We start from the raw sequence: 25,731 nt of genomic DNA, 5'->3' as shown, positions 1-25,731 counted from the left end.
AGATTTTATTTATTTATTCATGAGAGACACAGAGAGAGAGAGGCAGAGACACAGGCAGAGGCAGAAGCAGGCTCCACGTAGGGAGCCCGACGCGGGACTCAATCCGGGGTCTCCAAGATAACGCCCTGGGCCGAAGGCAGGCGTTCAAACGCTGAGCCATCCAGGGATCCCCGAATTCCTACACAATTTAAAACTGAATGTGCTTTAACAAGGTCAAATAAAACGAAATATTTATTTCAATTGCCCTCATTTTATTCCCACCTTGTAAGAACTGAACATTTTCAATTTCATTAATTTAAAAAGTATCCCGGGCAGCCCCGGGTAGCTCAGCGGTTTAGCGCCACCTCGGGTCCAGGGCGTGATCCTGGAGACCGGAAATCAAGTCCCACATCTGCTCTTCTCAGAGAGCCTGCTTCTCCCTCTGCCTGTGTCTCTGCCTCTCTCTTTCTCTGTGTCTCTCATGAATAAATAAATAATATTTTTAAAAAAATATCCTTACGTAAACTTACATTTAAAAAGTTTCTCTGTCGGGACGCCTGGGTGGCTCAGCGGTTGAGCGCCTGCCTTCCACCGGGGTGGGATCCTGGAGTCTGGGGATCGCGTCCCACATTGGGCTCCTTGCATGGACGCTGCTTCTCCCTCCGCCTGTGTCTCTGCCCCTCTCTCTCTGTGTCTCTCACGAATAAATAAATAAATAATTTTTTTAATAAAATATTTTTAAAAAATAAAAGTAAAATAAAAAGTTTCTCAGTCGACTTCCTTGTGCGAGACAGGCCGTGGTTTCCCTCAAAATTCTTCCAGGTGGTGTGCCGGCGCATCTGCCACGCTTGCAAGCTCCGGAGAGGGTTTTCCGCGGCCCCCCGGTGGCGCCTAGCGCGCGCCCGCCGGCGACGTCGCGTGCACTGCAGGGTGAGAAAGTTAGCGTCTCCCAAGGCCCCGCGGAGGGCCCGCCCCGCAGCGGCCGGGGGCGTGGCCCCTCGTGACCTGCCAGCTTGCGAGTCGGCTCCCACGCCGCCGCCGTCCCTGCGTTCCCGCCACTTACTTAAGTTTCATTTTCCGCGGCGACTGCGGACTCCTCCTCCCGTAGCCTTTTCCCAAAACCAGTTTCCTTTCTTTACCACGAGCAGAGAGCGCCGGCCATGGACCCCCGGCGCAGAAGGGCCACGCGGAGCGCCTCGAAGGTGGGTGCCGCCGCCCCCGAGGTTTTGGCGCACGCAGTGAAGGGGCCCCGGGCGGAGCTCAGCGAACCTTCCGCCGCCCCTCGGGCCGCCCGGCCCCCAACACAGAGGTGCGGCCCCGCGGGGGCAGCCGGATCCCGGCGGAAGAAGAGCGCCGTCGGTTCCCCGGAGGGACGGCAGGTGCGCGCGCGGGGTGCCCGCGCCAGGAAGGCGCCCCCGGCCGCTGACGAGGTGGAGGGGCAGCGGGTTCCGGCGGCGACGCAGGAGCCTCCCGCGGCCCCGCGGCCGCCCCTTCCCAGGACTAGATCTCGCCGCGAGGGGGGCGAGCGCAGCTCTCGGGAGCCGAGAGCGGTGTCGGAGCCCGCGGAGGGCCTCGGCCTCGGCCCGCTGCTTCCAGCCTCGAGCTTCAGGCAGGAGAGGCCGGCGCCCGGCGCCTGGAAGCCCCGAGCGGTGCTGGAAAGGTTGAGGCTGAGGCGCCAGGAAATCTCAGAGGCGGCGGAGGTTGTGAACAGGGTCGTGGACTACCTGTCGCGGAGGCTGCAGAGCTACGAGTCGGAATTCAGAGGTGTCTCGCTGCTGCGCACCGGGAGCTACTACGAGCACGTGAAGGTGAGCCGCCCGGCGCCCCTCCCCTCTCCCCGCGGCTCGCGCGGTCCCTCGCTTCCCTTCCCAAGGAACTCGGACTCTTGTTCTTTCGTGGCCTGTGACGTAGGACCCCCTAAAAAGAGAAACAGTCGTTCGTTTTATCCATCTGTACATCCAAAGAACACACAGCTAACCAGTATCGGTTGCCAACTACTATCGAGACCCTACTATTGGGGGAATTCAAGTGTATGGATTCATTCGTGCAAGCCGATTTGTATTGAGTTTCTGTTAACGGTGCTATACTTGGTGTTCCCTAGTCAAATTCTGACTTGGATAATTAGTGCGAAAAGATTCGACAAAATTACTTTATCCAGAAACATTTTTTTTTATTTTTTAAGATTTTATTTATTATTATCTTTTTTTTTATGAAAGACACACAGAGAGAAAGGCAGAGACAGGCAGAAGGAGAAGTAGGCTCCAGGCCGGGAGCCTGACGTGGGACTCGATACTGAGACCGCGGATCACGCCTTGAGCCAGGGCAGGTGCCCAACCGCTGAGCCACCCAGGCGTCCCCAGAAACATTTTTCCTATGGGAAAAACTCTAGAGGAAGAACATCTTCAATCGCTCCCCCCAGCCCCTGCAGGCTTCCTCTCTCCCCAGTTTCTTAGACAAATGTCATGAGAATCTCACAGTGAGTGATTAAAAAAAAAAAGAAAATTAAGAAAAAAACTACAGATCCGAAAAAGCGTACCTCCAAAATACGCACATAAAGTGATTGTTTAAGGGTATGTCTTCCACAGCTCCATTTGTTTGGGTGTGGCTGAGTTACTAAAGTCTTTATTTTAGGGATCCCTGGGTGGCTCAGTGGTGTGGCGCCTGCTTTCGGCCCGGGGCCTGATCCTGGAGTCCTGGGATTGAGTCCCACATCGGGCTCCCTGCATGGAGCCTGCGTCGCCCTCTGCCTCTGTGTGTGTGTGTCTCTCTCATGAATAAATAAAATCTAAAAAAAAAATGAAGTCTTTATTCCAGTGTGAATTGAAGATTTAGGAGCAACTTCCTGACTAGAGTTTCTTTCCTGACCAGTGGTAGTTTCTTGTGTTTGTTTTTTTAAGATTTGATTTATTCCTTTGAGAGAGAGAGGGAAAGCAAGCACACAATCAGGGGTAGCGGGGAGAAGGAGAAGCAGGTGACAACCTGCGAGCAGGTCTCCAGCCTAGGGCCCTGAGATTACTACCTGAGATGAGGGGAGGGGCTTAACCATCTGAGCCATCCACTCCCCCCCACCCCCACCACCAGTGGCAGATTTCGTTAGTTGTGTTTTCACCTAGTCTGTCAGTTTTTCTGTGCTGGGCTGTGCACCTCCAGTAGATCTGTCCGGGTCACTGGCATTGAACTGGTCGTTTCCCCAGCTTGCTTTCCTTAATGTGTGCTCGTCTTGTCTCTTGTGACACATGTTTTCTTCCCTACCCCTGGGGGTTGTCTTCAGGCTGTGGACTTCTGGGGTTTGCAGATTTTGTAATGTGGTACTTTTTTTGTCTGTAGTTTCTCTCTCTAGGGGAAAAGGCAATAATTTCCTAAAATCCATATGAATGTGAAGAAAAGCAGTATGTTACTGGGTGTTGTTTTTTTATAGTGCAAAATAAAAAGATTAAAAGAAAAAAAAAGTGTAGCATGAACAGAAACAGAGGCTGATAACATTTAGATAATCGTAATTTATTTTAGAGTTACATATTGGCTTTATTGAATTAACTGCTATCCTTCAGAAATAAATGATTGTTAAACTCTAGATTTAGGGTTTTAGGATTATAAACTCTAAGGATAGCAGGCCAAATATTATGCATCTTTGTATCTCTAAGCCTTAACACATAGCAAGCCTTTGAATGAATGAATGAATTCAAGAAGAAAGGAAGAGTGACTTCTCTCAAGCCCTCTGCCTTTTTAGGGTAGTAGATTCAGATTTCATTCCCATGATAAGCATTTAACCTGGTAGCTTTCAGTGCAAATTAAACCTTTAAACGTTTCATATATTTTTTTGTCTTGGCTCGCTGCCTAGATTGTAAACTCCATTGTCAGCAGAATGTTTTACATAAATAGTAGCCTCAACAGCAGCCCATTTCATTGGTATAAACTCAGTAATTTTTGTTTATTGTCAAAGAGACAGTGTATGTATCAGTGTTTGAATCTTAAACTCCTTTAGCACTGAAAACTGACTATACAGTTCCATCTGAAGTTTTTAAAAAGCCAGATGAGCAAAACTTTCATTAAATTGTCTTTTTTTAAAGGATTTTATTTTTTTTATTCATGAGAGAGGCAGAGACACACAGGTAGCCCGATGTGGGACTTGATCCCAGGACCCCCAGATCACAACCTGAGCTAAAGGCAGATGCTTAACCTCTAAGCCACCCAGGTGTCCCTAGGTCATCTGTCTTAAGTATGATTCTTATTACATAAATATCAATCAGTTCAATTATATGGAAGAAACAGTAAGATGTTTGAAGAAGTTTCCAATTAGAACCAGTCTCCTTTTTTTAAGTTCGCTCTACATCCAATGTGGGGCTTGAACTCAGGACCCTGAGATCAAGAGTGACATGCTCTACCAACTGAGCCAGGCCAGGTGCCCTGGAAACAGTCTCCTTTTCAATTTTATTTATTTTTTGAAGATTTTATTTATTTGTTCATGAGAGAGAGACAGGCAGAGGGAGAAGCAGGCTCCATGCAGGAAGCCTGATGTGGGACTCCATCCTGGGTCTCCAGGATCAGGCCCTGGACTGAAGGCGGCGCTAAACTGCTGAGCTACTGGGGCTGCCCTTATTTTTTATTTTTAAAAAGGTTTTACTTACATAAGTAATCTCTATACCCAAAGTGGGGTTTGAATTATAACCCTGAGATCAAGAGTTGTGTGCTCTTTTGACTGAGACGGTCAGGTGCCCTCTTTTTAAAAATCATACGCTGATGGATGAAATTGAATGAAATTTGTTTTACCTAAAACAGGTATTGATTTTTAAAACTGATACATGTTCATTGTAGAGTTGATTCACTGTCTAGTTCCAGCAGTTAATCCTCTAGAAAGCTCCCACAGCTCCCCCCACCCTTTTCTCAGCCTTTCCCATATTCACCCCTCTTCCATGTTTGATGGCCCTGGAAAATTAGGGAAAGCATATAGATGAGCAATATTATTCCTGTTTATTTTATTCACTGTTGTCATTTTGGTATATTTTCTTCTATTATGCATACACATGGACTTCAAAATTAGATTCCAAAGTCTTTGTAAATGATAAAAAGGATAGACACAAAATACATCTCTCAGTAATTTATTTACTTGGTTCCATATTGACACATTTTTTATTCATATATTTTTTACCTTCACCTATTGTCAGGCTCTAGGTGAAAATTTGGAAGCTTTCTTATAGAAAATCTCTGTATAATTGCCATTCCATAATGTTCTCTTTGTCTCTTTGCAATTCACCAATTATATAGCTTGGGCTGATTGAAAGGTTATATAGACATCAAGTAATTGTAGTGGTTTTAGCCATTAGTACATTAACCAATAAAGAAAAATAAACTACAGCCACATGCAACAACGTGAATGAATCTTACAAACGTAATGTTAAACAAAAACAAAGGAAATAAAGGAATACATAGAGCCCATGTAACAAGGCAGGAAAAAGAAACAAAATGCATAAGATCAGAAAGGGATTAATAAAACTTACTTATGCAATTGACTTGATTTTTGTATAAACTATTGGAAATATGGTTGACCTTTGAACAACACAAAGACTGGGGCACCAGCCCTTCTCCACCCATACGGTAGAAAATCTGCATATAACTTTTGACTCCGCAAAACCTTAACTACTAAGAGCCTTGACTGGCTTTTTGATGAACAGTAAGTAGCACATACTTTGTCTCTTATATGTATTATATACTGCATTTTACAATAAAGTAAGAAGAGAAAAGAAAATATTATGAAATTATAAGGAAGATACATTTATAATATTTTACTGTTTAAAAAAAAAACAACCATAGATAAGTAGACCCGCCCAATTCAAATCAGTGTTGTTCAACTGTTATCAGTGAATTTAGGAGGATTGCTGGATACAAAGTCAGTAAACAAAAATCAGAGTACTTTGGGATCCCTGGGTGGCTCAGCAGTTGAGTGCCTGCCTTCGGGCCCTGGACATGATCCTGGAGTCCTGGGATCGAGTCCTGCATCAGCTCCCTGCATGGAGCCTGCTTCTCCCTCTGTGTCTCTGCCTCTCTCTCTCTCTCTCTGTCTCTCATGAAGAAAAAAGAAAGAAAGAAAGAAAGAAAGAAAGAAAGAAAGAAAGAAAGAAAGAGAGAAAGAGAGAAAGAGAGAAAGAGAGAAAGAAAGAGAGAAAGGCCACAAACTGGGAGAAGTTACTCTCCATAAGTATATTTGACAGAGGACTAGTACAAATCAATAAGAAAAAGACAAACCAATTTGAAACTGGGCAAAAGACTTGAATAGATGCTTTAGTATATAATCCAAATAACAAACATGTGTTCAACATCATTCATCACCAGGAAAATGTAAATTAAAATCATGATCAGATTCTTCCACACATCTGTCCAGTTGAATGGCTAAAATTTTAAAATTCCATCTTGGAGAAGATGTGAATCAACTGAAACTTGATGAAGAGAGGATAGGTTGGTATAACCTCTTTAGCAAATTGACACTTTCTTCTAAAGTTAAAGATATGCTTATCCAGTGGTCCAGCAGTTCTACTCATTTCTACTCAAATGCTCATGTCCACCAAAAGGCATATAGAAGAGTGCTCAGTACAGCTTTATAATAGTTAAAAACTGGAAGTGACCCAAATACTCAACAACAGAGTAAGTAAATGTATTCTGATCTATTCTATTAATCCAGTAGAATACTGCATTAGATGAAAAAAAAAACAATATGCATAACAATGTGGATGAGTCTCACAAACATTATATTAAAGTCAGATGTAATAGAGTATATTTTATATGATTTAGTTTGTATGGTGTTTCCAAACAGGTGAGCCTAATCTATGATGTTAGAAGTCAGAATAGGAGCAACTCTTGGTGAAAAGTGGGAGGGAGTGGGAATGAGAGAACCTTCTGTGTCCTAGGGATGAGAATAGGGCAGTACCCACTAAGCTCACAGTTCCTATGGGGATTGAGCCATTTTTTTCTGGAATAAATCCTCCTTGGATTGTTGCAGCCTTTGGTTAATATACAGATCTGAAAAAGTTGGATTGACTATTCCTGCCCATGTGCTTGTTGGTTTTGTGGGAGAGTGGATTTTCAGAGGTTCTTACTTCATTCCCACTGATGTCACTCCCAAGTGTTTGACTCTCATAGTATGCCATAGTCAGCTCAGGCTGCCATAACAAAAACACTATAGCTGGGTGGCATAAACAATACAAATCTATTTTCTGAGTTCTGGAGGCTGGAAGTCCAAGATCAGAGTGCCAGCATGGTTAGGTGTGGGTGAGGACTCTTCCTGGCTTGTAGACAGCTATCTTCTCCCTGTATCCTCACTTTATTCCTCAGTGTGTGGGCGAAGAGAAAGGGATCTCCTTTCTCATTCTCTTCCTCTCCCTCAATCTCCCATCCCACCAGTCCTATCAGATTAGCACCCTACCCTCAGATCTCATTTAACTTTTTAAAAGCCCTGTCTCCAAGTACAGGGCTTTTTTTTTTCTTTCTTTCTTTTTTTTAAGACATAGAAAGAGAGCACAGGAACAAGGAACAAATTTTGGGGTTAGGACTTCAATATACGGATTTTAGGAGGACACAATTCAATATACAGCACAGTACATCTCAATTTGGACTAGCTACATTTTCTACCATTGGTAGACATATATGGCTACTACGTACCCTGTTGAACAGTACAGTTCAGTAGCTGTACTTGAAGCATGCTCCTAATGAAAGATTTTTGGTATTTTTAATATAGGAAACGTAATCTTTTATTATAATTGCTGATTCATTTGTAAGGATAAAAATGATTCTTCGGAGCTCCTAAAATGCTATGGCTCAAAGACACTAATGTAGTGCATGACTTGGGACTCATACTTACTTGGGTGACCAGCAACTATAACAAGATAGCCTTTGCTCAACTAGCCAGCATGTGACTACACACATTTTTTTTAGACTGCTGTGGCAGGAGGGTGGCTTCAGTGTGTATCTTGTGACATAGAAGATAGCACCTTCAAGATTTTTAATTTTATTAAGCTTTAATTTTAAATTAAGAAAAAAAACTGATACAGGTTTTAAAAGCTTGCATGATACCATTTTAAATTGTTCTAAATTATAAAAATAATGCTTACTTTTGATTTAAAAAAAAAGTGTGGAACCTATAAACCAAAACAAAAATACTCTCCTAGTTCCATTCATCCCACTCCCAGAGGCTATAAATATTAGGAATCTTGCTTTTCAAAATAGAATTTTAAGTGGAAATTTTTTTTAAAGATTTATTTATTTATTTATTTATTTATTCATTCATTCATTCATTCATTCAGAGAGAGAGGCAGAGACACAGGCAGAGGAAGAAGCAGGCTCCATGCAGGAAGCCCTACATGGGTCTCCATCCCAGGTCTCCAGGATCACACCCCAGGCTGCAGGCGGCGCTAAACCTCTGCGCCACCAGGGCTGCCCTTAAGTGGAAATTTTAAGAAAAAAATGCACTTGCTTGGAAAATATTCACAAGCAAACATTCATCCTATTTTTACTATTTCTTAGATTTCTGCTCCTAATGAATTTGATATTATGTTCAAACTGGAGGTCCCCAGAATTCAGCTAGAAGAATATTGCAAGACTGGGGCTTATTACTTTGTGAAGTTCAAAAGAAATCCTAAAGGAAATCCTCTGAGTCAGTTTTTAGAAGATGAAAAATTATCAGCTTCTAAGATGCTGTCCAAGTTTAGGAAGATCATTAAGGAAGAAATTAAAAACATTCAAGGTAAGATTTTTGACTTTTGATTCTTAAAGTTTTAATCATACCTATTAATTGCTAATGTACACTCCTCTTATGGTTTGTAAGTGGAGCATTTCAAACTCAAGTTGTTCAAGGGTCACCTGTATTTAAAGTGTACAACATGCTGTTTTGATATACATAGTGAAGTGATCACCACAGTCAAGCAAATTAACATACCTTCTTATGTAGTTGCCTTTTTTGTGTGTGTGGTGAGAGTACCTAAAATCTACTCTCTTAGCTCATTTCCAGTATTCAGTGTAGTAATGTTAATGACAGTCATCATACCATACATTGGATCTCTATACTTACTCATTCTACAGAACTGTAACTCTGTACCCTTTGACTCTCTCCCCATTTCCCTTACCTCCCCACCCTCTGAGAACCCACCATCCTGCCCTCTGCTTCTTTGTAGTCTTTTTTAGATTCCACATAAAAGTGATGTCATGCAGTATTTGCCTATGTCTAGCTTGTTTCACTTAGTATAATGTCCATGTTGTCACAAATGACAGGATTTTCTTCTTTGTTAAGAGTGAATGACACACCATTGTGTGTATGTACCACAATTTCTGTAACCATTCATCCATCCATTGATACTTTGGTTGTTTCATGTCTTGGCTGTTGTGAATGCTATAGTGAAATAGTGAACGTGGATTGCTCCCTGTTTTCCTGCCCACTGCCTCTGTGGTGGCATAGGCACACGCCCTGTGTTGGACTATTGCTGTGGGCTTCTCAATTGCCTGTTTCCTCCCTGCCACTCATCTGGTCTTTTCTGCAGGCTTCCCTCCATACTGCCATCCATAAATTTAAGTGAAAATTTAATCACAATACTCCTGAAGCCCAGAGTCTTCAGGGGCTCCTCATCATTTATGCCAGACAGAATTTTGACAATGCTTCCCCATGGTAGGTATTGATAAATACTGGTTAAATAGAAATAGAAAAACACTTTCTACGTTAGAACTCATTTTCACCTTACACTTAGGACTTTATAGATCTCCAATTACAGACATTATTTTTGCTATATTTTCAAAGAAAATTGGATTGGGATCCCTGGGTGGCGCAGCGGTTTGGCGCCTGCCTTTGGCCCAGGGCGCGATCCTGGAGACCCGGGATCGAATCCCACATCAGGCTCCCGGTGCATGGAGCCTGCTTCTCCCTCTGCCTGTGTCTCTGCCTCTCTCTCTTTCTCTCTGTATGACTATCATAAAAAAAAAATTTTTTATTAAAAAAAAAACAAAGAAAATTGGATTGATAAATGCTGTCTTCTCTTTTATATGTTTAAGCAGCTATAGACATCATTATGGAGAAGAAGAAGAGGGGGAGCCCTGCTATAACACTTCTTATTAGAAAACCTAAAGAAATATCGGTGGATATAATCCTGGCTTTGGAGTCAAAAAGCAGCTGGCCTGCTAGCACCCAGGAAGGACTGCCCATCAGTCATTGGCTTGGAACAAAAGTGAAAACCAATCTAAGACGACAGCCATTTTACCTGGTACCCAAGCATGCAAAGGAAGGAAATTATTTTCAAGGTATTTTGAATGTGAAGGTTAACTTACATAAGAGTTGTTTTTTTTTTTTTTAAGTAAGCTCTATGCCCACATGAGGCTTAAACTCACTACCCCAACATCAAGAGTCACATGCTCTAACCACTGAGCCAGCCAGGCACCCCAAGGGTGTTATGTACTAGGGCAATAATAAGTGCTATTGGCACTTCAAGAGCTATCAGGCTGAATAGACTATAAGATGGGAATTTGGTGAGGAATGGAATTGAAAAAGTGGTAGTAGTAATATCAAATACTCAGCTTTAGAATGTCTTCTAACCCCCATTTTTTAAATGTTATTTTTTGAAAAAAAAAATGTTATTTTTTGGTTGTTTTCAAGAGAGAAAAGCAGTACTGGCCTTGGAGTCAGACTGCCTGGGATCTGAATCCTGAAGATTCTTCTTTTAGGAGATGTGCGATTTTAGGCTAGTTAACCAAGCCTCTCTAAACCTGTTTGCTCACCTCTATACTGTTTTAATGAAAGTTTCTGGGGCAGGGAGGTTGCAGGGGAGGAGGAGGCACCTCAATGGCTCAGTCGGTTGAGTGGCTGACTTGGTTTGCCTCAGGGCTCAGGACTGATCTCGGGTCCTAGGATTGGACTCTGTGCTCAGTGGGGAGTCTTCTTGAGGATTCTCTTTCTCTCTCTCTCTCCTCCCTTTGTCCCTCTCCCCTGCACTTGCCACATGCACATGCGGTCTCTCCCTCCATCCCTCTCTCAAATGAATAAATTTTAAAAAGAAAATAGAAAAAAAGGTTGGGAAAATAAAAATGAGACAGTGTATGTAAAATCCCTAGTTCGATACAAGGCAGTTACTATTAATGTTATCATTAGAGCCTAGAGTCTCATTCCTAGCCATACTCTTTTTCTTTCCTTCTTCTTCCCCTTCCACTGCTCCCCACACAGCTAACAGACCTTTGCAGCCTCAGCTACAGTTGGTCTTCTTACTTGTGTACTTTGGCCTGATGGTAAGGACAGGTTTTCAGATGGTGCTCTTGGATAACATTCAAGTTCTGAGTTAGTCTACAGATAAAACAGTTAAAATCAGCTTAGCTGATTTTTTTTTCTCTTATAAGTTAAGGACTTTTGGCACTTAGTTGGATTCCAGAGATATTGGAAGAGACCATGAAATGTATGAACCAAGTTACAAATTAGTATTGCTGAGCAAATCCTGGAATTAGTCAATCATGCTTAGTTTGATGGCTTGTGTTTTGTAGACTCATCATAACTTTTATATTGCATATATAGAGGAGTTCTTTTCTGCAAGAAAAGCAGTTTGTATGAGGGAATTACATGTATCATTATTCATAATTTTAGAAAAGGAGCATAGCTTTCTGCAAAGAGGGGTTGCCACCCCTGAATAATTTCTGGAATGGCTGCCCCAAAGAAAATCTCTCTGTTTGTGATGCAGAAATCTTAACAGGACCTATACTACCCTCTGGCTGGTCTAGTACTGACTACCTTGCACAAGATTGGGAGGCACGTCAGATTAGAGATGCAGGAGTCCTTCAGAGGCCCTGTGGCTATGCAAAGGCCAGTGTGATTGGGTCTTGAATTAAGATGAAAGTGGAGGCTGCTGATGGGTGCACAGCTGACCTTTCTCCTCTGTTACCCTTGGCTGTTCTCCTATCATTCCAGGTTATATCTGTGTTCAGGCAAGGGAACCCCCACCCTGAATCTCTGTATCCAACTGACTGAAGAGAGGGGCATATCAGCAATAAAAACACCTGCACTGGATTGTGGGCATGTATAACACCTATTTTAGTCTATTTCCAAACATTTTACTATAAATTTTCTGGTCTCACAAGCTATATTTTTAAAAATAGAATTCATTTGATTTGTTTTAAAGTTTTATTCATAAGAGACGAGAGAGAGAGAGGAGAGAGAGAGAGAGAGAGAGAGGCAGAGAGACACAGGCAGAGGGAGAAGCAGGCTCCATGCAGTGAGCCTGACGTGGGACTGGGTCTCCAGGATCATGCCCTGGGCCAAAGGCAGGGCTAAACCACTGAGCCACCAGGACTGCCCTCATTTGATCTTTAATTAAAAATTAAAAAAAAAAATCAAAGTATCAAGCTTAAATCCACATTTCTACAGGTGGTTAAGCTACCCAACTCAAAATAGTTAGATTTGTTTCATTATGGTTTTAAATTTTAGATGTTGGATTTTCTTTTTTTGTTGTTAATGTTTTATTTATTTGAGAGAGAGTGAGGAAAGAGCACAAGCAGAGGGAGCTGCAGAAGGAGAAGGAGAAGCAGGTCCCCACTGAGCAGGAAGCAGAACCCTGCACTTGATCCCAGAACCCAGGATCATGACCTGAGCTAAAGGCAGACACTTAACCAACTGAGCTACCCAGATGCCCCAGATCTTGCATTTTAAATTTTGATTTAATTCTGTTTTATACATCTATAAGGCATTCACATGGTTCCAACGTCAAAGCTACAGAAAAAGGAATTCTTAGAGAAGCACAGCTTCCATTCACGTTCACTCTTCATTCTTCTCTCCTTCCCTGATCAGAAACTCTCCTAAATGTTTTTGGTTTACCTTTCTTATCAGTAAATGCATATATGTATATATTCATACGCTATCTCCTTTTTTTTTTTAAAGATTTTATTTATTTATTCATGATAGTCACACAGAGAGAGACACAGAGGCAGAGACACAGGCAGAGGGAGAAGCAGGCTCCATGCAGGGAGCCCGACATGGGACTTGATCCTGGGTCTCCAGGATGGCGCCCCGGCCAAAGGCAGGCGCCAAACTGCTGCGCCACCCAGGGATCCCGCTATCTCCTTTTAATATAAAAAGTACACCTTCCTTTTTTGAGCTTAGTAAGATATCTTGAATAAGGAACTATGATTCTATATAGAGGTAGCATCCATTCCTTTTTTCAGTCTGTCTTTACAGCCAGTCAAGGAGTAAACCCATGTGTAATTTTGCTAGAAATTACCCAAATTGCCTCCATAAGGATCACACAATTTTCAATCTCAGAGCAATATATAAGAGTACTTATTTCACCCTCAACCTCATCAACAGTACTTGTTAAACTTTGGAATTTTTGCCAATAATCCAAAGAGTGAGAAATGATCATGTGTTTTTTTTAAAATAAACTTTTAGGGGATCCCTGGGTGGCGCAGCGGTTTGGCGCCTGCCTTTGGCCCAGGGCGCGATCCTGGAGACCCGGGATTGAATCCCACGTCGGGCTCCCGGTGCATGGAGCCTGCTTCTCCCTCTGCCTGTGTCTCTGCCTCTCTCTCTCTCTGTGTGACTATCATAAATAAAATAAAATAAAAATTAAAAAAAAAAAAACTTTTAACTTTGAAATAGTTTTAGATTTGCAGAAAAATTGAAAAGATAGTACAGAGTTCCCATATACTTCATACCTATTTCCTTTTTTTTTTGTAAAGATTTTATTTGAGAGACAGGAGCACAGGAGCAGGGAGGAGGGGCAGAAGGAGACTGAGAAGAAGGCTATCCCAGCAGGGACCCAATGTGGGGCTCAATTCCAGGACCCTGGAATCATAACCTGAGTCAAAGGCAGATGCTTAACCAACTAAGCCACCCAGATGTTCCCTCTTTCCTTATTATTAACATCTTTTTTTTTAATTTTTTTTTTTTTTTATTTATGATAGTCACAGAGAGCGAGAGAGAGAGGCAGAGACACAGGCAGAAGGAGAAGCAGGCTCCATGCACTGGGAGCCCGACGCGGGATTCGATCCCGGATCTCCAGGATCGCGCCCTGGGCCAAAGGCAGGCGCCAAACCGCTGCACCACCCAGGGATCCCATATTTATTAATGAGGGAGAGTGAGGCAGAGACACAGGCAGGGGGAGAAGCAGGCTCCACACAGGAGCCCGACGTGGGACTAAACCGCTGAGCCACCAGGGCTGCCCAATAAAATCTTAAAAAAAAAAAAGATTGGGGATCCCTGGGTGGCGCAGCAGTTTAGCGCCTGCCTTTGGCCCAGGGCGCGATCCTGGAGACCCGGGATCGAATCCCATGTCGGGCTCCCAGTGCATGGAGCCTGCTTCTCCCTCTGCCTATGTCTCTGCTTCTCTCTCTCTCTCTCTCTCTGTGACTATCATAAATAAATAAAAATTTTAAAAAATATTTATTTATTTAATTTAGAGAGAGTGGGCGGTAGAGGGAGAGAGAATCTCAAGCAGACTCCCCCACTGAGTGCAGAGCCCAGTGTGGGTTTCAGTCCCACGACCCCAGGAGATCATGTCCTGACCCGGAATCATGAGTTGGACACTTAACTGACTGAGCCACTGTTCTGCACAAAAGATTCACAATGGCCATGTTTCAATTTTGAAAAGGAAAGAAAGCTTTTTTATAGAAACCTAACAGAAACAGGAGAGGAAAAGAATCTACACATAGATGAAGGTAATAGTAGGCAATAAATGAGAATAAGGCAAAGTTACATCAAGTCAGGTACTTAAAACATCCAACCTCATCAGCTGGGGAATCCCTGTGAAAACAGCCAGCTGGAGTCCTGACAGAGACCTGGGTAGAGCATCCTCCCCTCAGGTGAGACATGCCAACAGACCATCCCCATAAGGGCCATATTTATAGGATAAGTAACAGGGTTTGAAATTAAACATTTGTTCGCCTATGTACAGTTTGGAGTGAGCTGCATTTCCATGTTACCATGTTTCTGTATTTTCAGGGAACCTGGGCTAAGTGTGTCTGCCTCCCTTCCTAGGATTCCATTCTGGGGGGCCAGCCCAGCCTGGAGCAGGAGAGGATGTGAGACAAGATGGTAGCTCTTCACATCCAGAACAGAAGGGCCAGTTCTGACCTGGAAGCAGATAATATATTTTAAACAATTAGGCTCCCGAGGTTATTCATATAGCACGAGTCTCAGAAACAACATTATTTAGCCAGTGTATATGCAGGTCACTTATGTGGGACAAATCACAAAAACATCCATCCACATAGAATAGCCACCCAGGCACCTTCAAATCACTTGATTTATTTTTTTTTTAATTTTTAAAAAATTAGGGGATCCCTGGGTGGCACAGCGGTTTGGCGCCTGCCTTTGGCCCAGGGTGTGATCCTGGAGACCCGGGATCGAATCCCACGTCAGGCTCCTGGTGCATGGAGCCTGCTTCTCCCTCTGCCTGTGTCTCTGCCTCTCTCTCTCTTTCTCTCTGTGACTATCATAAATAAATAAAAAAAATTAATTTTTAAAAAATTAAAGCTCAGCGGTTTAGCGCCACCTTCCACCCAGGGCATGAGCCTGGAGTCCCAGGATCAAGTCCCACATCAGACTCCCTGTGAGGAGCCTGCTTCTCCCTCTGCCTATGTCTCTGCCTCTCTGTGTGTGTCTCTCATGAAGAAATAAATCTTTTTATTTTTATAACTAAAATATTTTTATTTATTTTTATAAATCTTTTTATTTATTCATAAGACACACACACAGAGAGGCAGAGACATAGGCAGAGGGAGAAACTCCCTGTGGAGAGACTGATGTGGGATTTGATCCCAGGACCCCAGGATCACTACCTGAGCCAAAGGCAGGTGCTCTACAACTAAGCCCCTCAGGTGCCCCCAAATCACTTGTTTTAATATGTAATTACATTATTTATTTATTTCTTTTGGTCTGTCTCTCCCTAGAAATCTCCCAGAGTCATATTTAAATGAAGGGAATCAACTTCAGTGTTTATTGTGTTGTTTTATCTGAATATTTTTGGTAAAGTGCTTTTCTATTTTTCTTTTGGAAATTAAGAAGAAACATGGCGGTTGTCCTTTTCTCACATTGAAAAGGACCTTTTAAAAAGTCATGGGCAGTCTAAAACATGCTGTGAAAGTGATGGAGTAAAATGTTGCAGGTAACTTCCTTACTTTGTTATTCTTTTTTCCTTTCTTTGTTAAATGGTGGATTATCTATGGAACATTTAATTACTTTTTTAAGATTTTATTTATTAGAGAAAGAGCATGCCCACACAAGTGAGAGGAAGTATACAGGGAGAGGTAGAGGCAGACTCCCCACTGAGCAGGGCACTAGATACAGGGTTCCATCCTACGACCCTGGATCATGACCTGAGGCAGATGCTTAATTGACTGAGCCACCCAGGTGCCCCTGGAATGTTCTTTATTGACTTCATAGCTCTAACCTGAAGATGATCATTGCTGAGTTGAGTCCTGGGGGCAGTGTATGGCTGGACTGACCCTGGAGTATTATCTAGAGGGTGAGCATGAAATCAGGGAAGCCAGATCCAAGGGCCCAAGAAAGTAGTGTTGTTAGAAGGCAAGGCCAGAGAGCATATCCCTGAACCTAGATCAGATAGTTGTAAAATGTATGACAAAGCAAGAGAATAGGAACACTCACCAGTGGCTATCCACAACAATTGGATGTGTCTTGGTATTCGGTTGCTTCAGGGTAATGACTACTAATGTCACAGGGTGGGAGGAGTCCAAAAGATCACTCTTATTGGATACTGGTGCCTTCTAGGTGGTTTGTTTGTGTTGAAGGCCAGGGACTGACTAGCTAAACTTGAAACAACACTAAGAGATGGGAAATTATTTTCCTTGTTAGCATACACACCATAAAGAATGGAGATTAAAAAGAAATCATTCATTTGAATTTCTAAAAGTTGTCCAGTAAGATGTTCACAGAAATTAAAAGGTCAAAACAAGAATGCCCAATATGTAGGCATGGAGGTTCTTCAGGGCTACATATGTAGGCTTTGAAACAAGCATTAAGAAAAATATATTTCTGATAAGGCTAAATAGTTTTATAAACATTACATTTTGTCAACTATGAAATAACTGGGTGAATGATTAAATATTTGCAAAACCATTTTGTAAAAAATAAAATGAGATTTCCCTAGGTGCTAAATGACTGAATGAATAATATGGATACCTGCCAGTTTCAAATAGTTGAATTCATCCTGATAGAATAAAATATTTAAGCTACAAATAGGGAAGAGGGAAGAATAAAATGTTCCTGAAACTTAAAGGTATATATTTGAAAACATAATCAAGTGTTAGGATGACCCTATGATTATGTTCTTTATTGTGTTTTATGTTTATATATAATATCTGTATTGTTAATTGTACCTTTATATGTTTTTCCTGTAAGATGCCTAAAGCTTTTTGTGGAATGAAGCAGGTATTAAATAAATAAAAATAAGTGGTTTTCTTTTTTATTCAACAGGAAAGATTGCTTAAAACTAATGAAGTATCTTTTAGAACAATTGAAAACAAAGTTTGGAAACCGAAAGGAACTGGATAAATTCTGCTCTTACCATGTAAAAACTGCTTTCTTTCATGTCTGTACCCAGGACCCACAAGATAGTCAATGGCAAGCCAAAGACTTAGAGCTCTGCTTTGATAACTGCGTGACATACTTTCTTCACTGCCTCAAGAAAGAACAACTCAAGCATTATTTTATTCCCGAATTCAATCTATTTTCTCGGGACCAAATTGACAAAATAAGTAAAGAATTTCTATTACAGCAAATTGAATATGAAAGAAACAATGGATTTCCAGTTTTTTATGAATTTTGAAGTTATATTTTAAAAAGAATCAAGAATTAGAGTAACTTTATTATAATTGGAATGTTTGAAATTTGTCACTTAGTGATCAATTACAATGAATGTAAATAATGATTTAGCTCTCAGTTGTCTTAATAAACCCTAATCAGTATAAAAGGATTGATCACCTTAGGAAAGAGATTAGTCAAGGAATAAGGAGTATTTAAAATCTAAAAGCTTTACCAGTTTGGAATGAAAAGAAGGACAAGGGGTGCCTGGCTGGCTCAGTTGGTAGAGTATGTGACTCTTGATCTCAGGGTTGTAAGTTTGAGCCCCATGTTGGGTAGAGAGATTACTTACAAATAAGATTAAAGAAAAAGACAAAATACATATCACCTGAATTAAATTCATCAAGCACTTATTGAACACCATTTCTCACCTAGCACAAAGTGTGGAAGGTTACAAGAGGCAATTTTAGAAATGATCTTTGCCTCCAAGAAACTGGTAGGCTTTGTTCAATGTTCAAATATATTTGGAACTAATATCCTGTCCTATATGTTACAATAGGCAAGAAGGAAATGATAAATTCTACATCATCTTCACATATTTCAGGAAATCTATAATGTCATAGTAAAATATGGAATAATGCATGTGACCAAATATCATATAACTTATTTTCTTTTATTATTTCTTTTTTTTTATGTCTTTTATTATTTCTATTTTTAGTAACACTTTCATATGTATTCCTGAAAAGACAATACATGCATATGGTACAACACTTAAAGAAACAGGGATGGCATCACCCCATCTCCTCTGCGCTCAGCCAGCATTCAGCTTAGGGGCAGCTGCTGTTCGTTAACTTTTTCCTATTCATATTTTGTACATTTTCTTACTGGCTATTTTATTGTTTTCTCGTCTTTAGAAATTCTTCATATATTTTGGATATTTATGCCTTGTTAGTTGTCTGCATAATGAATAAATTCTGTTTTGTGGAGTATCTTTACCATTTTTGGTGTCTTTTAGTAAACAAGGTTTTAAATTTTAATGTGGTTGGGCCCCTGGGTGGCTCAGTGGTTGAGCGTCTGCCTTTGGCTCAGGTCGTGATCCGGGGGTTCTGGGATCCAGTCCTTCATCCAGCTCACCACAGGGGGGCTGCTTCTCTCTCTGCTCTCTCTCTCTGCATCTCTCATGAATAAATAAAATCTGGGCAGCCTAGGTGGCTCAGCGGTTTGGCACCGCCTTTGACCTGGGCCTGATCCTGGAGACCCCGGGATTGAGTTCCGCATCGGGCTCCCTGCATGGAGCCTGCTTCTCCCTTTGCCTGGGTCTCTGCCCCTTTCTCTCTGTGTCTTGCATGAATAAGTAAATAAAATCTTTAAAATAAATAAATAAGGGCAGCCCCGTTGGCTCAGCGGTTCAGCGCCACCTACAGCTCAGGGTGTGATCCTGGAGACCCGGGACCTAGCCCACGTCGGGCTCCCTGCATGGAGCCTGCTTCTCCCTCTGCCTGTGTCTCTGCCTCTCTCTCTCTCTCTCTCTCCCTCCCTCCTCTCTGTGTATTCTCATGAATAAATAAAATCTTTAAAAAAATAAAATAAATAAAAATTTTGGCGTGGTTAAATTTATCAGTCTTCTCCTTTGTGGTTTTTGCATTTTATATATCTTGTTTAACAACTTAAACATACTAAGAGAAAAGTTAGACATTTGGAGAAGAGTTTTGGGGGCCATGAATGCTAAATAATAGAAAACTAGACAAAAACCAACCAAACAACTCCAAACTTCTTTTAATTCCAGGAGGAAAACAAATGTGTGCAAGAAAAGTCTGATTTAAGAATATTGCTTAGCTGCATTTATATATGAAGTCAAAGTAATATAACCATTGACTAAGAGTTATTATTAATTGGGATGCCTGGGTGGCTCAATGGTTGAGTGTCTGCCTTTGGCTCAGGTCGTGATCCTGGGGTCCTGGATGGAGTCCTGCATTGGGTTTCCTGCAGAGAGCCTGCTTCTCCCTCTGCCTATGTCTCTGCCTCTCTCTGTGTCTCTCATGAATAAGTTAATAAAATCTCTAAAAAGTTATGATTAAGTATTTTGGGGAGGGTAAGGAAACAGGCTAGGTGCTTATAGGGTGACAGTTGGGTAGAGGGATTGGATTTTCTACGGTTTCCTATTGCTGCATAACAAGTTACCACAAACTTAGTGGCTTAAAACAACACACATTTATTTTCTCAGTGTGTATGGGTCAAGGTTCTGGGCATGGCTCTGCCCGGGGTCTCACAAGGCTACCATCAAGGTGTCAGCTGGTGCTGCAGTCTCATCTGAGGCTTGACCGAGAAGGATCCCCACCTTTGTTGGCAGTATTTAGCTCCATATATTTGTAAGGCTGAGGACTTCAATTTCTTTCTGTCAGCCAGAGGTTGTCCTTAGCTGCTAGGAACTGCTTTGGGTTCCTTGCCCTGGAAGCCCACCCAACATGACAGGTTACCTTTAGAGCCCAAGGGAGGGAGAGACTAGCAAGAGGCTGTGCCACAGTCTTATTTAACATAATTGCATACACATAATCATGTGTATTGCATCTCCTTTACCATTTTAATTGGTTGGAAGCGAGTCAGAGGTCCCATGCACATTCCAGGGGAGGGGAATCACTCAGGAGTGTTATGCCAGTTTAGCCAACTATACAGTTAAAGGAAAAATGGTTCTCATAAGACCAGCCTCACTTCTGACACCAATTGTAGTTTCAGGAGATTCCCAAAAGCACTCTTAGGTTTGATAATTCACTGGAAAGACTCAGAACTCACTGAAACAGTTACACTGTTACAGGTTAAAATTAGCCAAGGGAAAAGCACACACAGCAGAGTCCAGGAGGATACCAAACAGAGCTTCTGTTCTCCCTTCCCCGTGGAGTCATGGGTGCATTATTCTCTTGGCATCAGTGTTTAACAACACACCTGGAATACTGCCAACCCGGGAAGTTCATCTGAGCCTCAGTGTCCAGAATTTTTATTGGAGCTCAGTGGTTGACTCCTCCATGTCTAACCTCAGAGTCTAATAACTCTGGAGTCATGATCCAAAGCTCCACCATAAATCACTTTGTTAGACTTTCTGGCATGTTCCAAGGGCGTAGTAGATTACCTGCCAGAAACCAATGGCAAAGGCAAGACTTCTCTTTCCCCCTCTCCCTGCTCATGTGCGCGCGCTCTCTCTCTCTCTCTCTCTCTCAAATAAATAAATCTTCAGGGACACCTAGGTTGCTCAGTGGTTGGGCATCTGCCTTTGATTTAGATCCTGATCTAGGGGTCTTGGGATCAAGTCCTGCATCTGGCTCCCTATGGGGAGCCTGCTTCTCTCTCTGCCTATGTCTCTGCCTCTCTTTCTGTGTCTCTCATGAATGAACAAATAAAATCTTTAAAAATCAATCTTTTCAAAAGGAAATGGCTAAAAGAAAAAAGTCTTGGTGATGAAAAATAAAGGGGAGAAGGACTGAGGACTATTTTTCAAAAATAAGCCATGTAAGGTTTCCATTGGCCTTCTGGGTTAGTCTGAGCCCCAGTAGTGGCAGAGATAGAGACCAAGGCTAATGCTTGAATGTGGGCCAGAGTGGCTGCCCAGTGCTCCAGGCCCAGGGCCCCATTCCTACTCAGTCTCTGTGGAGATCTCAGCAGAAATCAGGCTCTGATCAAGCCCCCTCTCTGAAATCTTGCCAAGGCACCCCATGCGGCTCCAATAAGAAAGCCCATCATTTTAAGGTGTGTCTGGCTGGCTCAGTCAGAAGAGCATGTGACTCTTGGTCTTATGGTCATGAGTTCGAATCCCATGTTGGGTGTAAAAATTACTTGAATAAAAGAGACTTAAAAAAAAAAGCCCATCGTTTTGAAGATTGTGGCCTGTACTGTAGAGATCCTGTCTGTCCACACACATCAAAGAAGCATAAGGATTGTTTTTCTCTTGGAGAAAGAAAACAACTGACTTAGCAAGGAGCCTGCTGGGGAGAACCTCTTCAAGATATGTTGTAGGATCCATGTCACCCCCACCACCACTCTTGTGCTGTACCCACTAAGTGTTGAGTCCAACTCTAGGGAAGAAGACCTGGACACCAGAAACTTAGAAATGTCTGAAAAAGTCAGGTGATGCTCCAGCCCAGCTGGAGACCTTGGCTCTGCCTCCACCTTCACCCCAGACTGCCAGTCTGTCTTGCTTTGGTTTTGAGGGGCTGCTGAGGTCAGAAGACTTGGCCAGACTCTCACCTGTGGTGTGTTCAAACTTAACTGAAGTCCTCAGGTCCCTTTGAAGCCCTGGCCCCAGGTACAAATCCCAAGAATCCCCCCACTAGCTGTGACAGAGAAACCAAAGAAGGTGCTGGAGATCCTGAAATCAGAGCTGGATGAATGGACTGTGGCCATGAATGCTGAATTTGAAGCTGCTGAGCAGCCTGATGTTGTGGTTAAATGAGATGGCATGGGGTGTACCTGGCTATACTCTCCCCTACCCTGTACATAGCCCCTCCTCCCTGTGGAGAAGACACTCGGCATCCCCTCCCCTGGCCTTGTTACCTGTACAAGTGCCATTGCTACAGGCCTGTCCTCCTCTGAGGGCTTGTGTAGCGGTAACAGCGATCTCAGGAAATGGGGCTCGCTGGGCTTGGCCACACACCGCCCTCCAGCGGCTAGTGTGCCCCAACAGCCTCTCCCAGAGGAGCCTTGCCGCTTTCCAGTTGGGCCTAGGGAGTAGGAGTTACTCGCACAGGCAGGGGAGGTGAAAGGGCTGGGATTGCAGGTGAGACAGGACTTAACGCAGCTGCTCTGCAGGTGCCACAGCTGGTCTCATGCAGTGCCCCCTGCATTGTCTTCTGTTGGTCCCAGTCATGATGAGCCCACCTGTATGTTAAGAGACTTGGGCTCCCTCTTAGATTCTCTAGATGGTCCATGAGAGAATTCATGGACTGGGAAGAGTTCGATCTGTGAGGAAGAAGCCAGACACTCTTTCTGTACAGTCTTAGATCTTGAAGGAGAGAGGGAAGGCTTGGTTGGGTCTCAGACCATAAGTGTTCACTAGGAGAAGCTCTGTGTGTGTGTGTGTGTGTGTGTGTGTGTGTGTGTGTGTACTTTTTGTTTGTTTGTTGTTAAGGAGAAGCTGTATCTTCGAGCTCTGTTCTGCTGTTGAGATGCTCCTTGAATGCCGGGCTGCGGAGCCCTGGCTGCCTGGGGCCGGGAGAGTGTGTCTCAGGGTGTGGCTGCCAGGGGCTTCAGACCCGGAGGCATGGCCCTGGACGGACCCCTGCCCAGGGCAGGGAAGGAGGCTGTGGCAGGAGGGGCCCTGCTTGTCACTCGCATCTATTTCTTTCAAAATAAAGTGCACAGAGTCTACTCCGCTCTAGAGGGAAAAGAAGGTTGCATGGTCCTAGTCCCACAAGGGTTCTGCAGCTACAGGGAGCAAGGGTCGGTAGCAGTTTTAACTTGCAGCTTCCTTAGGGTCCTCTCACAGCAGAACGCTGCCTGAGGAGATGTGAGGAGCAGACTTGGGCGGGGCCGGGAGTGTTGTTTCATTGTCTCTGGGGAACCCTGCTACCCTGCCCCCTTTTTAAGTTTATATTCAATTTAGTTAATATATAGTGTACTAATAGTTTCAGGGGTAGAATTTTGTGATTCATCAGTTGCATATAATACCCTCCTTAATGCCCATCACCCAATTACCCCAGCCCCACCCCTCCCTCCCCTCCAGCAGCCCTCAGTTTGTTTCCTATAGTTAAGAGTCTCTTATTATTTGCCTCCCTCTCATTATCTTATTTTTCCTTCCCTTCCTCTATGTTCATCTGTTTTGTTTTTCAAATTCCACATGTGAATGAAATCACATGGTATTTGTCTTTCTCTGACTATTTCATAATTGGCATAATACCCTCTTGGCATAATACCCTCTAGTTCTTTTTATATTTTAAAAAGATTTTATTTATTTATTCATGAGAGACACAGAGAGAGGCAGAGACATAGGCAGAGGGAGAAGCAAGCTCCCTGTGGGGAACCTGTTGTAGGACTCAATCCCAGGACCCCGGGATCATAACCTGAGCCAAAGGCAGATGCTCAAACACTGAGCCATCCAGGTGCCCCAATACCCTCTAGTTCTTTCCATATCATTGCAAATGGCAGGATTCCATTCTTTTTGATGGCGGAGTAATAGTCCATTATATATTTACATATAATGGAATATAAATATATATTATATATATATAATGGAATATAAATATATACCACATCTTCTTTATCCATTCATCTGTCAGTGGACATTTGGGCTCTTTCCATAGTTTGGCTACTGTGGACATCGCTGCTATAAACATTGGGTGTATGTGCCCCTTCAAATCACTATACTTTTGTCCTTTGGACAAATACCCAATAGTGCAGTTGCTGGGTCATAAGGTAGTTCTATTTTTAACTTTTTTTTAGGAACTCCATACTGTTCTCCAGAGTGGCTGCACCAGTTTGCATTCCCACCAACAGTGTAAGAGGCTTCCCCTTTCTCCACGTCCTCACCAACATCTGTTGTTTTCTGAGTTGTTAATTTTAGCCATTCTGACTGGTGTGAGATGCTATCTCATTGTGGTTTTGATTTGTATTTCTCTGATGATGAGTGATGTTGAGCATCTTTTCATGTATCTATTAGCCATTTGTATGTCTTCTTTGGAGAAATATCTGTTCATGTCTTCTGTCCATTTCTTGACCGGATTATCTGCTTTTTGGGTATTGAGTTTGATAAGTTCTTTATAGATTTTGTATACTAGCCCTTTATCTGATATATCATTTGTGAATATCCTCTCCCATTCTGAAGGTTTGCATTTTAGTTTTGTTGATTATTTCATTTGCTTTGCAAAAGCTTTTTATCCTGATGAAGTCCCAATGGTCCTTTTTTGCTTTTGTTTCTCTTGCCTCTGAAGACCTGTCTAGCAAGTAGTTACTGCACCTGAGGTCAAAGAGGTTGCTGCCTGTGTTCTCCTTTAGGATTTTGATGGATCCCTGTCTCACATTTAGGTCTTTCATCCATTTTGAATTTATTTTTGTATGTAGTATAAAAAAGTGGTCCAGTTTCATTCTTCTGCATGTAGCTGTCCAGTTTTCCCAACACCATTTGTTTGAGATTGTCTTTTTTCTATTGGATATTCCTTCCTGCTTTGTTGAAGATTAGTTGACCCTAGAGTTGAGGGTCCATTTCTGGGTTCTCTATTCTGTTCCATTGATCTATGTGTCTGTTTTTGTGCCACTATCATATTGTCCTGATGACTACAGCCTTGTAATATAGCTTGAAGTCTGGAATTGTGATACCTTCAGCTTTGATTTTCTTTTTCAACATTCCTTTGGCTATTCAGGTTTTTTCTCATTCCCTACAAATTTTAGACTTGTTTTCCCAGCTCTATGAAAAATGCTGGTGGTATTTTGATAGGGATTGCATTGAATGTGTAGATTTCTTTGGGTAGTATAGACATTTTAGCATTGTTTGTTCTTCCAATCCATGAGCATGGAATGTTTTTCCATATCTTTGTGTCTTCCTCAATTTCTTTCATAAGTGTTCTATAGTTTTCAGAGTACAGATCTTTTGCCTTTTTGGTTAGGTTCATTCTTAGGTATCTTATGGTTTTTGGTGCAATTGTAAATCGAATTGTTGCTTTGATTTCTCTTTCTGCTGCTTCATGGTTACTGTATAGAAATGCAACAGACTTCTGTGCATTGATTTTAAATCCTGTGACTTTGCCGAATTCCTGTATCAGTTCAAGTAATTTTTTGATGGAGTTTTTTAGGTTTTCTACATCGAATATCATGTCGCCTGTGAAGAATGAAAGTTTGACTTCTTTTTTTCTTATTTGGATGCCTTTTATTTCTTTTTGTTGTCTGATTGCTGAAGCTAAGACTTCCAGTACTATATTGAACAACAGTGGTGAGAGTGGAGATCCCTGTCATGTTCCTGACCTTAGAGGGAAAGCTGTTTTTTCCTTTTAAGGATGATATTAGCTGTC

General features: G+C 42.4%; 1 protein-coding gene across 2 annotated transcripts; it reads left to right on the top strand.

Annotated features, from left to right (window-relative positions):
• Positions 1 to 1,069: 1,069 nt before the first annotated feature.
• On the top strand, positions 1,070 to 19,143 carry CGAS (cyclic GMP-AMP synthase). 2 transcript variants are annotated; one of them, XM_026007368.2, is made up of 5 exons: positions 1,070 to 1,787; positions 8,491 to 8,710; positions 10,006 to 10,251; positions 15,986 to 16,088; positions 17,417 to 19,143. In XM_026007368.2, exons 1-5 carry the CDS (start codon positions 1,140 to 1,142, stop codon positions 17,766 to 17,768), a joined length of 1,569 nt encoding a protein of 522 aa, XP_025863153.1. In that variant the 5' UTR covers positions 1,070 to 1,139; the 3' UTR covers positions 17,769 to 19,143. The 2 variants fall into 2 exon arrangements, with proteins under 2 accessions (XP_025863153.1, XP_025863154.1); XM_026007369.2 differs by having other exon boundaries at positions 10,009 to 10,251; positions 17,417 to 19,142.
• Positions 19,144 to 25,731: the final 6,588 nt, after the last annotated feature.

Source organism: Vulpes vulpes, chromosome 1 (genome assembly GCF_048418805.1).
Source record: "Vulpes vulpes isolate BD-2025 chromosome 1, VulVul3, whole genome shotgun sequence".
In the NCBI taxonomy this organism is placed as follows: domain Eukaryota; kingdom Metazoa; phylum Chordata; class Mammalia; order Carnivora; family Canidae; genus Vulpes; species Vulpes vulpes.
This window is presented reverse-complemented; position numbering and strand designations above follow the sequence as displayed.

Coding starts and splice junctions, on each gene's coding strand:
- CGAS (XM_026007368.2), top strand. CDS start 1,140: ATGGACCCCCGGCGCAGAAGGGCCACGCGGAGCGCCTCGAAGGTGGGT. Junction 1,788..8,490: donor GCTACTACGAGCACGTGAAG/GTGAGCCGCCCG, acceptor ACTATTTCTTAG/ATTTCTGCTCCTAATGAATT. Junction 8,711..10,005: donor AGAAATTAAAAACATTCAAG/GTAAGATTTTTG, acceptor TATATGTTTAAG/CAGCTATAGACATCATTATG.